General features: G+C 36.8%; 1 protein-coding gene across 2 annotated transcripts in view; it reads right to left on the reverse strand.

Annotated features, from left to right (window-relative positions):
- Positions 1-13,751, reverse strand: part of LOC121431200 — an 89,160-nt gene that overhangs the window by 70,569 nt on the left and 4,840 nt on the right. For both annotated transcript variants that reach the window (XM_041628710.1, XM_041628709.1), the window contains exons 5-14: positions 13,382-13,546; positions 12,211-12,349; positions 11,115-11,330; positions 7,492-7,629; positions 6,606-7,004; positions 5,756-5,932; positions 4,879-5,328; positions 4,273-4,443; positions 2,557-2,994; positions 1,151-1,321 (exon numbers count right to left, since the gene is read on the reverse strand). In XM_041628710.1, the coding sequence (XP_041484644.1) occupies positions 1,151-1,321; positions 2,557-2,994; positions 4,273-4,443; positions 4,879-5,328; positions 5,756-5,932; positions 6,606-7,004; positions 7,492-7,629; positions 11,115-11,330; positions 12,211-12,349; positions 13,382-13,546 (2,464 nt within the window). The remainder of the gene's footprint in view (positions 1-1,150; positions 1,322-2,556; positions 2,995-4,272; positions 4,444-4,878; positions 5,329-5,755; positions 5,933-6,605; positions 7,005-7,491; positions 7,630-11,114; positions 11,331-12,210; positions 12,350-13,381; positions 13,547-13,751) is intronic.

Below are 13,751 nucleotides of genomic sequence, written 5' to 3' on the forward strand. Positions count from 1 at the left end.
CAATGGAACATGTATTTTGGCTGTGAAAAACATCAAGTCAGGTGCAATATTCCGCTTGCAAACGTCTTTGAATCCCTTCAACAAAAGGCTTTTTATAACAGAAAGTTTAGCTGATCTGATCTTATGGATTTCAGCATCATTGAACATTGATTGATAATGATCAATGCAACTAACCGATCAGTCTCATAATCAATTAGGTACCAATATTTGTGATTGATGGACCTTGGAGACCACAGAACCAAGTAAATGTGATCAGAACACAACAAAGAGTCTGTGAATGAAAAAACTTAGTAAGCAGTTGGGGAGCCTTTCTTTAATCAATTTGATAAAATCTTTGATTTATGCATTAGTAGCATAATTGATTAGTCTGGAGATTTTTTGAAGAACTTTATTTGACACTGTCGTAGATTATGCAAAATAAACATGCATGCTGATTTTTTTTGCAATCCCGCAGTCAATAACAGAAATTCTGAAGAAGCATGTTTTGATAATTTGATCTGACACATTTTTGGGTTATCCAAAATAAACATGCATGCCGTTTTTTTTTTCGTTCCTGCAGTCAACAGCCGAAATTCTGAAAATAATCGGTCTCTGATTTCCAATACAAATGAAAAGTTGTAATGCTTAATTATCACAGCTTATTAAAGTAGTTCATGAAGTAATGTGTAGGAGAAGAAAAATAAGGATTGAACATACAAAAAGCTTATTTCATAGAATTGAAAAAAAAACCTCTTATGTTGGTACAAATAGTAAAAGTTGGTACAAATAGTAAAAGTAAATGGACACAACTTAATTCCATATTTTTCCTTTTTTTATTTCATTTTATTTTAACCTTTTTCTAAAGACTTTGTGTAACTTAAATTAACGGGTTGCATTCCTGGTGCCCATATTGACTCATGTTTGAAATTTAGTATTACACCTTTTAGATGTCTATACATGTTTCATTAATCAACATATTGATGTTTTGTTTGTTTTTTAGATATATCCTGGTGCATTATTGATGTTTTATGTTTTTTATTCAATGTTATATTTTGTTTGTAGTTTTCCTCATGTTCATTACACTCTACTTATGTATTAAATGGACACTGGACTTTTCAGACTTTTGTAATTTTTTTTCCTTCATTAAAAAAAAATACTAAGTACTACTTACCCACATCACACGGCCCTGTGCATGCCTTTGTTTCGTTGGCATCTCCCTGGCATGCTGTTCCGTTAAGGATCGCCGGTGGATCGTCGCAAAGACGCTTCCTGACCTGGGTGCCATTGCCGCAGGTCGCATCGCACATGCTCCAACCAAGCCAGGAGCCCCAGTTACCAGGAGCTGAACATGAGTAAAAAAGAATTAATAATATTAACCCGATACTATAATGATAATAATAGCGGTATATTTACCCAGGGTAGCCACTTAAGTTCTGAAAACTGTTCTTCCAGCGGGCCCTGCTATTATTCAGCATCTACTACGCAACTCGGTAATTCCCATTGATTTTGTACAGGGATCAGCCAGTTCCAGTTGGCAACAGGTTAATACACAAAATTTACAACATTGTTTTATGCATTTATGTTTCAAAGCACTATGAAAAATAGAAGAATATACAAGATATTTAGGAATATGAACAACAAAAGAATATGAAATTCAAGGTATCATTATAATGACAATTAATTAGATATACTGTACATCATAGAAGCAATCAGGGAAAAGGGAATGATGTAAACGCATATCCCTTCGCTTTTTTTCGATCTAGCACTGTAGCAGTTGGAGAATGGTGTTAGATTACAGCATGGATTAATGGTAGTGCTGTGCTTAATTGCTAAAACACAATAGTCACATCCTGTTCACTAATTGATCCACCAGGATCTCATGAAGAGGTTCCATTGCAAGGCACTGTCCACTATATACATGCTGGTAATCTCTCTATTGTCCCCAGCTGGTTTCCATCTCCTGCTCCTGCTCCTACCCCCCCCCAAAAAAAAAAAAAAACTTTTGTACTATACCACATAAAGCCTACAGATTTTGTATACCATATGAACACTTCTTAAACAGTTAAGGTTGGTAATGATATGGATCCTAATTAAATCATTGGCTGAAATATATCACACCTAACCAGTGATTTATTTTTAGCTTGCATGCAAATTCCCTAATGACTGGTCATGGATTTGAGATGAGATTAACAAGGATACACATACAACATTTTCTATTGGTCCCAGAAATAACTTTTCCTTCAAAATCTCTCAGAACCTGTGGCTGGTATTCAATTGAAAGCATTGAATGAGTGATTTTACTCAGTGTTTTACTTGGCTTCAAATTATTTTATCAAGCAAAATTAAAGTAAAATATAAGTATCCATTGTGACATCATAATACATAAATTATGTGTCCATCTGTGCATAGCATGGTTGATTGCACGCAGGTACACTGCTTGCTGACTTAAAGCCAGGGCAATTGAGTAATATGGTTAAGCATTCTACATGTACATGTACTTGTTGAGCAGAATAATGAATGAAATACTTGAAATACTAAAAATTCCGGTCCCAATTAACTAAGGTCCAGGGAACTTACTCTGCGTAAGCTCACAGATATAGCCAAGCTCTCTTGAACATTGGATATCCCGCAGCAACCACTGATGGCGATCCTCATCATAGACCATTGCAACGCATTCTAAGTTATTAGCCGACGGAAAGTCAGTTGCCCACAATTTCTCAGAGTCCCATCCCGTCACATTCACCATCATGGTGTCATTGTCGTAGTACAAGTTGCCGTTATCGTGGGTCAGTCCAACGTAGACCGGTGCCCTCTTGTAGCCAAACTGCGATTCCTCTAACCGGAATCCAAGAAACTCCAGTTCTGCAAAGGACTGCACGTACGCCAGGTGACCGTTGCCGTTGGTCAGTGGGAGGCAGGCTTTCCTGGCCGAGTTCTGGTCAGTGTAATTTGCATCGTTGTCCACCACCTTGAAGCAGCTTGCTCCAAAAGCATCAATTCCTTCAGGGCAAGACACTGTTTGATAGAAAGTACAAGGACAACACTTCTTTCAGTTACAAAACTGAAACTATAAATATTCTAATTCTAGCAAAAGTCCTCACAAATGTCATCAGATGCTCTCTTGCATTTCAATGTTTCATAGTTACAGTTATAGCAACCTTGCCCCTATAACAACTACCATGGAAACCTAAATTCTGATTGGCTAGCGAGACCTGTTACCATGGTAGCAGCCATAATGGCAATTTTACGAAACAGGCAGCTGCTACAGAGTGCTTATGGAATAGGCCCCAGATCATTTCGCACACAATTCACTTTTTTGTTGCATAATCAATTATTCCTGAACTGCATGAAAAACCAATGTATCATCTTATGTTGTGTTATATTTATACACCTATGTTTTCTCATATTGCTTTAAATGTATTTTATTGTAAAAACTTTTGTAATTCTGCTTCATGCTGCCACTTAAGTTTCTTTGAATACACCATTTTGAATGGAATTGAATTGAACCAATAAACAACAAAAAAGAAATCCTGAATGGTTAACCATTTGTACAGCATTGTTTAGATGCATTTTTATGAAAATATTCATGTTAGAAAACCTGAGAACAATATATCACACATTTTTAGCAGATTATTGCTTATTTAAGAATGGAATGCTTGGAATAAGTTGGCTTGTATGAAAACAGAAAAATCAAAGAATAACATTAACACAACTTTGAGAATTCAAGGACAAAGAAATGGGAAGTTATGAGTATCAGTATTTGAATGTTGAAAAAAACATGGACATCTAATCATTGGCAATGCGTCCAAAATTAGTGATGACACTCGTTCATCTCCCCCAATAACCTACCAACAAATTTTTCTTAAATTGTGAATTTTATCATGAAAATCCATAGATCAGGGGTTTTTTCATGCGAGGATATTGCAATAGAGGTCTTATGAAATTATATTATGGACAACCAGTTTGTACAATCAAATAGTATTTAGTTTTTGCATCATGCATTTGCAGAGTCTGAAGTAATGGCACTTCAGTCACTCATGTATTTTGGCTGCTTCAGATAGAGAGATTGGAGACTAATCTTTACTCTAGACATTTCTTGAGTCTGTGTTTGCAGGCAAATGCTTGGTTTGGGAACTTATGTTTGATATGCAATTGGACACCAATATCTTCCAACACCCCATAAGATCATTTTTCTCATCAAAACTTCCAAGCTTTCTAAGCCCAGCCATGAGAAATTAATGAGGACCAGCATTTTGATCATAAATCCTTGGGACAGGTAACCTAATAGCTTACCAGAAGGACAGGAACCTGTGCAAGTTCTAGTCTGCTCAGAGATGCCGGTGCAGTTAGCTCCGCCCAGGACAGGGGCGGGGTCATCACAGAGGCGGATTCTTGTCTGGTGACCACTTCCACAGGTGGAGTTACATTCTCCCCACGGATGCCATGCCCCCCAATTACCATCACCTGGACAATGGAAAAAAACATACATGTAAACCATTAATATACCTTTGTTTATATCAGCTTGAAGAAAAAGAAACAATTAGCCCCATCACATCTTCTTCAAAAGTTCCCTTAAGTATATGCGGCGATCAGATATATATATAACTGTTTATTAGGGTCATAGCAGTTTAATTTGAGTAACTTTAAGTTTCTCTCTCGATTTGATTTGAAGGAATTGCAGCGGATTTTCTTTCTCCTAAACATAGGTAAAATGGAAGTTAATTAGGGCACACACAATGGGGCAGCTAGTATTTGAACACTACATATATGAGCAAGGGGCAAGCTGGGTACTCTTCCTCTATACCTACATTGTACCCTCTGATGATTTTTATACTTAATCCTTGCTTATCTATTGCACCTGTATGAATAAATTCAAATAAATAAAAAAGATAAAGTTACCTAGATTCACTTCGCAAATATAGCCGAGGCTTTGTGAGCACTGCTCATTCACTGCTTTCCACGTTGTCCCATCTTTCTCTATAAGAACGCACTCATTGCTGACATCGCTAGTATCGGCAGAGCCACCGGACCACATGGAGCTCCCCTCGGCCGTCCAGGATGTCAGGTTCAGCTCTTGGCTTGAAGCATACTTCCAATCAAAGGTCACATTGCCCGATGTCACGTTGAACTTACTTCCCGTAAAATACTTTAGAGAGTCATCAGCGTGGTATTCTTTGAGAATGGCAGCAAGGGACGCTTCCTCGTCCATGTCATTGACAAAGAGGAGATGGCCACCGTAGATGGTCAGGTTTTGGCAGTCGGCTTTGGCGTCGTCGTACGTCGCCGTTTCGTTGACTTGCAAAAGGTAGCAAGTATCATAGCTGGTGACGAAGCCAGGTGGACACTCAACTGTGGGGAGATTAAAAAAAAACTCAAATTATTAATGCACATGGATTTATATGATTGCCATTTGCTTACAGGTAATGCATCAGCTTTTGGTACTTTTCTTTATAAAATAATTGAATGAATACAAAGTACATCTATAGCATTACACATTGTGATTATAATTTTCATACATGTATATGTACATACTAGTGTATTCCATCAGAAAATACTAAATAGACCCATTTATAAAGAAAGAACAGAATTATAATTCCTTCCTTTTTCTTGAATAAATTAGTGTAGAAAAATACATCCAGGTTGCTATGTCAATTCATACACAGATTGAAAAGTTGAATTCTTCAAAAGTGGATAGGATTCTGGATCCAGCAATTTTACTGATGTTTTTGACCAATTGGATTGAATAATTTGTGCAAAGTATGATTTGAAAGCTTACCGATTGGACATACAGTCCCACAAGTTCTGTTCTGTGTGTAGTTTCCTGAGCAGTCGTCTCCACCAATTAAAGGGGCAGGGTTGGTGCAAGTGCGACGCCGTACCTGGTACCCCTCTCCTGGTCCACACTCAACGCTGCATTCCTCCCATCGGCCCCACTCTGAGAAACCACCATGGGCTAGGATCAAGAACAATCAAAATAAAAACCTTGAAACTCTATCATATGCAAATACTCCAACTAATAATGAGCATTCATTAGACGCCGATTATCTAGCTGCCTATTCAATGGCATGCTACAAATTACCCTGCTTTAGCTCCAACTGCATAAGGTGCTAGTTACATGTAACTTTAAAGAATTAATTATGCAAGTAATAACAACATAGACAGCTACATGCAGGATTGAGTGGCAAATTAACATGGTATTTGAAGAGAAAAACTGTTGCAATGTCATTCTCTCAGACTTTACTTCAAGATATTTGACGGATTCATATCCTGGCCAAAACTTCAATAGCGTAACCATGAAATAGGAATCTATTCCAAACACTTCAAAAGTCACCATAGGTGCTTAATAAGATAGCGATTTATTAGAAAAGCAATAACAGAGATAATATAGGCCTTTTTGTCAATACTTCATCAAACTCAAATTTTTGACTGTCCTAATTATGATGCATGTGAACATGAACAATTCAGTAAACATTTTAGAAGACATTGATGGATTTCCATAATTGAGAATGATTAAATCAATCAGAACCCTTTGTAAGACAAGACAACAGATGTGCATTACCGGTAGTATGTTATCAATTGTCTTTAGCATTCAGATAACAGAAATCAATTGCGATCCGTACACCTACCTTTGTCTATCTCACAGAGGTAAGCTCTGTCCGCCGAACAGCCGACATTCTCCCACACCCAGGACGACCCCTCTGCTACCAATGCAACGCATTCTCTGGTCCCTGAAGGACTTGACGACTCCCAGGCATCAAAGGACGGACTGCCAGAGCCATCGTTGTACGCTACCGAGTCATTATCCGGACTGTACCTCATCCCTATCCTCACTTGCACGTCGCTGGAGACCCCTTGGTCGTTGAGGATTCCAGAGATGAAGCTCTGCTCCTCGCTACTGCTTGGAAACATGAGATGCCCTCCGATGGACTGGCAGAACTGCTTTGCCGAGGAGTAGGTGGTGGTGTTGCTGAGTTCCAGCTTGTAACAGGAGTTGAGGCCAGCAATGTAGCCGTCATCACACACAACTGATACGTGAAAACATACATGTAGCGCATATTTAGTAAGAAATGTAGAGTGCAAGAACAGCACTAAAGCAATTTCCTCAGTCCTCATTACACCCCCCCCCCCCTTCTTTTCTCCCTCCCTCTCTCTCTGAATAATGACTGATTGCCAATCAAATATACGAAAGAAGATGAAGAACGCTGAAACTTAATACAAATTCAGTGACTGTACATCAGAAAGATATCCTGCATTTTTCAGTCCATTCCCTGATTTGGACATGGTCATTCAAACAAAAAATTGCACCCATTTTTATGCGGGCCAGGATCACAAACCGAAACAGAACATAAGATGCTAAGTAAAATTGCAAACGACATCCATCAACTTTTGTTATCGTATCAACCACACCATTATAGTTGTGGCAACACTTAAATAATAATTTCCCCAAATTTGGGAAGCTTTAACACAGTGCTACCACAATTCTAATTCAAAACCAACATAATTCTTATTTACCATCATAATCTGTGCAGTTTCCACCACCCCAGCCATCAACACAGGTGCAAATGAATCCGTTATCAGCATCTTCACACGTACCACCGTTCTGACATGGGTTGCTAGCACATTCATCAATGTTAGTTTGACAATGGGTGCCTACAAGAAAAGAAAAAAAAATATATTGATTATAAAGCTAAATGACATGCAGATAATAGTAAAACAATCACAAAGTCTTGTCCTTATTATTGTGAATCAAATGCATTTAGGTTATTTCCTTCCAACAGTGAAGGGAATTCTACATGTAAGTCGCAAACAAAATTATTTCAGGCCATGATAATTATGTGTTCATGACACATTTTTTTCTTGCATTGGGGATAAGTGAGGTGTCAATTTTTTTAACTCACACAGTAGATCTGGTCGTTATGTCTTTTCTTGCAAAAAAAATAATAATATAACAATAATTCAGCATTAAAATCCATTGAAAATGTTGAGCAAACAATACTGGATAGAGTTCAAATCAGAATATTACAATCATCTTAGGTTAAAAGAAAAAAAAATATTTTTGACCCTCAGTCACAAGCCATTTGCTGCCGTTTCAACTTTCATCACTGCACACTGCTTCTGTTACATTTTTTACTGTGTTCATGAAATCACAGCGACTGAGCAAGCGCGCACACACTGACACAGTCATAGTGGAAAGATGTCACCTTGGCTTGCCACACCAGCAAGAATCTTTTGATGCGTTCAATGTCGATTTTTTTTATTTAAATAGGAGTGGGCTATAAATGGGTGATTTTTGGTTTTACTATGACAACAGTTTTTTTGTTTTCCTTTTACCTTATCTCAAAACATAGGAATAGACACCAAAACCAGAAAAAAAACACCAAATAAAAAAATTGTGGCCAAAACTGTGATTTTGGGGGGTTTTGGCTGCCATTTTGGATTTCGGCCAAGCACACTTTTTTTCTCGGACCTGAGGCAAAAAATATTGTCATTTCATGTTGAGATACATTACAAGGTATAAAAAAAACTGTTGCCATATTGAAATGACAAAAAAAGTATTTTTGACCATTGTATAGCCCACTCCTAATTTTAACAGCAACATGAATCATGTTTGAAAACTAAATCACAAAACAAAGAACATACGATTAGTGGTGTGCTGTTTAAGTGTTGAAAATATAATTAAATGATTAGATCTATTGGTCACTTTTCCTGCTTTTATTAGCGCAGCTTTAGTTTTTCAGTTTGACCCATCCCAGGAAAGTTAAATTCTGGAAACTGCTTGTGTAGGCTTCCACTACCAGAGCAAAGACGTTTCAAAACTCAATTTACTTCTTCTTCCACTCTGGTACAGTCCACAGGCATTGGCCTATTATCATACCTTGTGCTTGTCAAGTGCTGAGTGTATATACTTGCACCATATATGGTGCAAGTAATATATTTCTACAATGGACTCTAGATCTATGTGCAGCTATTAAAACATCAGACTGAAGCTTAACACAGCTTGACACACTGCACCTTCAGTTTAAATAGCTCAAATGAGGTGCAGTTGACAGTGACAGGCGGTAATGAATTCAGCAGCTCAATATAGCATCTGGTTAAAATGATGTTTGTTGAATGTCGCATTCGCGATGCTGAAGGCAAGGCTCCACACTTACTTCTTTGTCTTGGTGGCCCGATCGGGCCACCAAAATCATCAATTTCATTTTCTTGGTGGACTGAAAAGCAAATTTGGTGGCCCTAAAATAATTAATAGGAAACATTACAATTTATCTAAACTTTGATTGCCGGACTGGGCCACCAATTGCAGGCTTTTCCAGAATTTTGTGGCCCGACTCTTAATTTTGGTTGCTTGGGGCCACCGGGCCACTGCTAATGTCGAGCCCTGTTGAAGGTCGTAAAATCCAAGTCTGATCACGCTTTAATACATACAAACGCATCTTTTTAAACGTTTTAATTTTCCTCCAAAACATGATTTGAAGGAGGTTTACTGCTTTTACGACCTGAAATGGAGGACATTGAACACAGCCTTTGTTTCTATTATTTGCATTATGTAATCCCGTTTTCGATCATGATTCACGTTGTTTAATTTAAATTTGGAAACCGGCATTGCACACATTCACAGCCTATCTCCACTCATTTCATTGTTTACAAATCAAATATTTCTTAACATGATCAATCAATCAATTCAAGACATAGAGTTTCAGTTAAGTTTGCTTGAGTTAATTTGCCTTGCTTTGATTTGAATTTGAGAGTGAGACGACATGTGACGTGTCTGAACTCTGATTTCTTGAATCTTGTTATTTTTGCTAAAATAAAAGTATGACAAACATATATTTGATTAATATGATTTATGGTCTACTGCGATGGTCAGGGATATTCAATAGGAATGACACACACATGCATGCATTGTATGGGAGTCCGACCAATGAATGATTTTTAGGCTGATTGCATTTGTTTGGCTCGCGCTCGCGACACACACAGGACTTCACGTCACTGCATTCGTGCAATTAGGGATACAAACACTCTGTAAATATCTACGAGTGGGACTGTATCCAAAATAATGTCATGACATTACGATCAACTTTCATAAGTATCAATACCTTAATTTCAAATAGCTTGTTATTAAATATCACATTCTACACCATTACTCACACCCAGCACAATTCTAGGATTCATAATGATCAATATTGAAGCCAATCACAGAATAAACTAATTCTTACTTCACTCAAATAAAGCCAACGTGGGTTGAATGATTACATGAATATTCATATATCTGTACTCCTGCACATGCGCGCGCGCTCAAAAACGACAGAGTACGAGCAGCTCATTGGCCCAAAGTTTTGACCAATAGCAGAAACTTTATGTAACAACAACAACAAAGCTTGGGAGTAAACTAAAAACATGGGGTGGCATATTTAGCAAAAATGGCCTTTGACTGCATATGAAAGCCTCATAAGAAAAGACAATTTTTACTAGAGCGGGATTAAAATTTTCGGGAATCAAGTATACAGAGGGGGCAGAACGGTTTAGGGGATTATATAGGGAGGAGCCTGAGTGGAATTAGGAGTTATTTATACCAACACAGTGGCGGATCTAGCTTTTTGCCAAGTAGCGATAAATAAACGAAAAACTGCGACGTAATGCTTTGCTATTGGCAATTGCTCTGCGCTGCTTGCACGATTCTCGTTAACAGGAGTTTGATCACACACTCCTTCTTTTAAAGTATTTTAAGGGAGCCCGAGGTGGGGGAGGGGTTAAACCCCTAACATCCCCCCCCCCACCCTAGCTCCCCTGGATCCGCCACTGCATCAGAGATCAGACAATTTAAAAAAAAATCGGGAAGCGTTTCATTAAAGGACTTGTTGGTTGTGTTACCAGACAAGTTTTGTTTGATCCTACAGGTAGTATGGGTAGGATGAAGATGCCGAAAACACTCTTAGAACGACGTTTTTTCCACAAAATATTGAAAATGTAAAAAAGATATATATCATTAGTAGGCATATATCAATATATTAATAAATTAAAATGAATGACACTTTGTGTTCGTATAGCTTGTATTTTCATCTTTCATTCTTGTACTGTATTGCATATATTTACCTAATGGAATGGAGGGAAAAATGAATACAAAATACCCATACCTTCAAATCCGTCTGCGCAATCGCAGTTGTAGCGATCGACGCCATCCACGCACTTTGCTCCGTTCTGGCATGGATTTGATGCACATTCGTCATAATTGACCTGACAGAAGTCACCTGACAATCCTGTAGGACAGTCACATGTCACATTCCAAACCCACGTGCTTGAATCCGTACATGTTGCGTTCTCATGCCGACACGGGTTCGGTTCACAGTCGACTGCAAAATAATAATTAAAAGGGGAAAAAACCACCAAAGGCAGAACATTAATAATAATAGTATGATAATTTAGTAATTTGGGGATTTAAAGGAAAACGAAACCTTTAGAACAAGCAGGCTTGTGTCAAAAAAAAATAAGAACAAAGAAAGTTTGAGAAAAATCAGACAAAATAATGAAAAAGTGAGCACTTAAATATTGCAATCACTAATGCAATGACCTGGCAATGCAACAAGGATGCGTGATGTCACATGTGAACAACTTTCCCCTTAATGGACTATAAAATGCCCAAAAATGTCTCTTTTTGCTTTTTCTTATGGCGATGCAAACTCTTTATCCATGATACATTCTTCAAAAATCTGTATTACATGCCCTCCTATAGAAAAAACACGTGATCTAGTACTGGTAAATGTGATAAAAGAGGCAGTTTAAGTGAAATATATACTAGAGTAATGGAGAGTTGTTCACAAGTGACATCACACATCTTTGTCGCATTGCCAATATTCTGTCTTAACTTCTTAATATTTAAAAATAATCACACTCGAATTGAACATTATAAAAGTTTTATAATTTAGCAATTTGGGGATTTAATTTCATCTCATTTATAAATATAGTTTTCATTTTTTTTAATACGATCGAGTTGAATTACATTTAAACTTTATCAGCCAGAGGAAATCTTGAAAAAAAATCATATAGCACATTGCTTCGAAAGTTGGGGTTGATTCTATGCAAAAACCACAATCACATGGTATTTTGTAATGTTTTTTTTTTGTACACGGTTTTGGAACAAAAGTAGAGACTTTAGCATACCAGCATCGTATTCCTCATCCAAAATTCGTCAATTAGCTATAAAAAAAATGTATGGAAAACTAGACTACATACCTCGACAGCCATATAATTCGAGTCTCATGCATGGATGATTCTGACAGACGGTTGGGTGTAATCTCATACTGGTGGCTTTGACCGGGGTAGCAAGCGTGTTGTTTACTATTCCATTGCTATCAGAATTACCATCGAAAAACTATAACAAAACAGATTTTTAAAACATAAATTTATACGTAAGTAGTAAATACCGTGTGGGTTAAAAAAAATGACACTTCGCAAATCTCCAATTTAAGGGAAAATATGTCATGAACACATAATTATAGGGCCTGAAAAAAATTCATTCATTAAATGGAGAAAAAAATTCTTCCCCCAAATAATTTGATACCATATTTATGTGGTATGTGTTAACGCTTGGACAACTGAATAAGAAGATATTTTTACTATGATGTAAGGTTCGACAGATTTATTTGCGCCAAAGTACGACATGGCTGCAATGAATGAATCCAGATGCCAATGATGTCATAATTTATGAGTTAGTGAATATATTTGCAAATCACTTTGCAATGAAATCAAACTTGAGGATTGATAATGAAAGCGTTTATTAAACAATTATAATGTTAATATTGAAAAGGTGATTTTTGCTATGGATTTTAATGCAACTCTTGTAGTAGGATTATCACATCACTGAAATCTGGATTCATTAACTGCCGGCATGCCTTACTTTGGCGCTAACAAAAACTACATCACTGCAAAAGAATACCTACCTATCGTCAAATTATACTATTTCAGTCCATATACTGATTGTGTGTTCATGAGATATCTTTCCCTTAAATTGGGGATTTGTGAGGTGTTATTTTTTTTTACTCACACGTTTAAGAGAGAAAACGATTGTAATTTCAATAACATATCTGGATGAAATGTAACGAAGAAAATATATATATACATAATTGGAGATCAGTGAAGGAACCTTTTAATAAAGTACATAAATATAATGATTTTAATATGCTTTAACTGATAAAAATATGATTAATGACGATAATGAAAATAATGATAATCATAACAATAATGATAATAATAATAACAATAATGTTCATCTAATATCTAAATTCACATAAGTAAGCATGTCATTATGTACAAGCATTCAGTAGACATTAAGAAATCATATTAGATTGAACAAATACTCTTTTAGACTAACTTATTCGATTTTTAAGAATAAACTGTTTATTACCTTTGTACTACTACTCTCCTCGTAGATGACCCAACCTGTATCGGTATCGCTATCGGTAAATCGATAAGAGAGGTAATATTCTGAGCAGTAGATGTTGTCAAGATCTGGGTGATTAAAACCTTGGGTTGATACGGCACCAATCATCTTAGGCTCACCGAAATCAATCTGAAAAGAGTGAAAAATATAATAGACTAGTTGTCTCTCTTAAACTAGTTAAAATTTCAAGCCATCTATTCTCTTTTGGGGACCTTGTTTTGACAAGCTCAGCGTCTTGAAGGTCTCCTCTTTCATGACATTCATGTATACATTTTTTTAATATGATCTCATCTTTATATATTTTTTATAGATGTACTTAAGAAAGTATTTCTGT

Source organism: Lytechinus variegatus, chromosome 17, assembly GCF_018143015.1.
Source record: "Lytechinus variegatus isolate NC3 chromosome 17, Lvar_3.0, whole genome shotgun sequence".
Taxonomy (NCBI): domain Eukaryota; kingdom Metazoa; phylum Echinodermata; class Echinoidea; order Temnopleuroida; family Toxopneustidae; genus Lytechinus; species Lytechinus variegatus.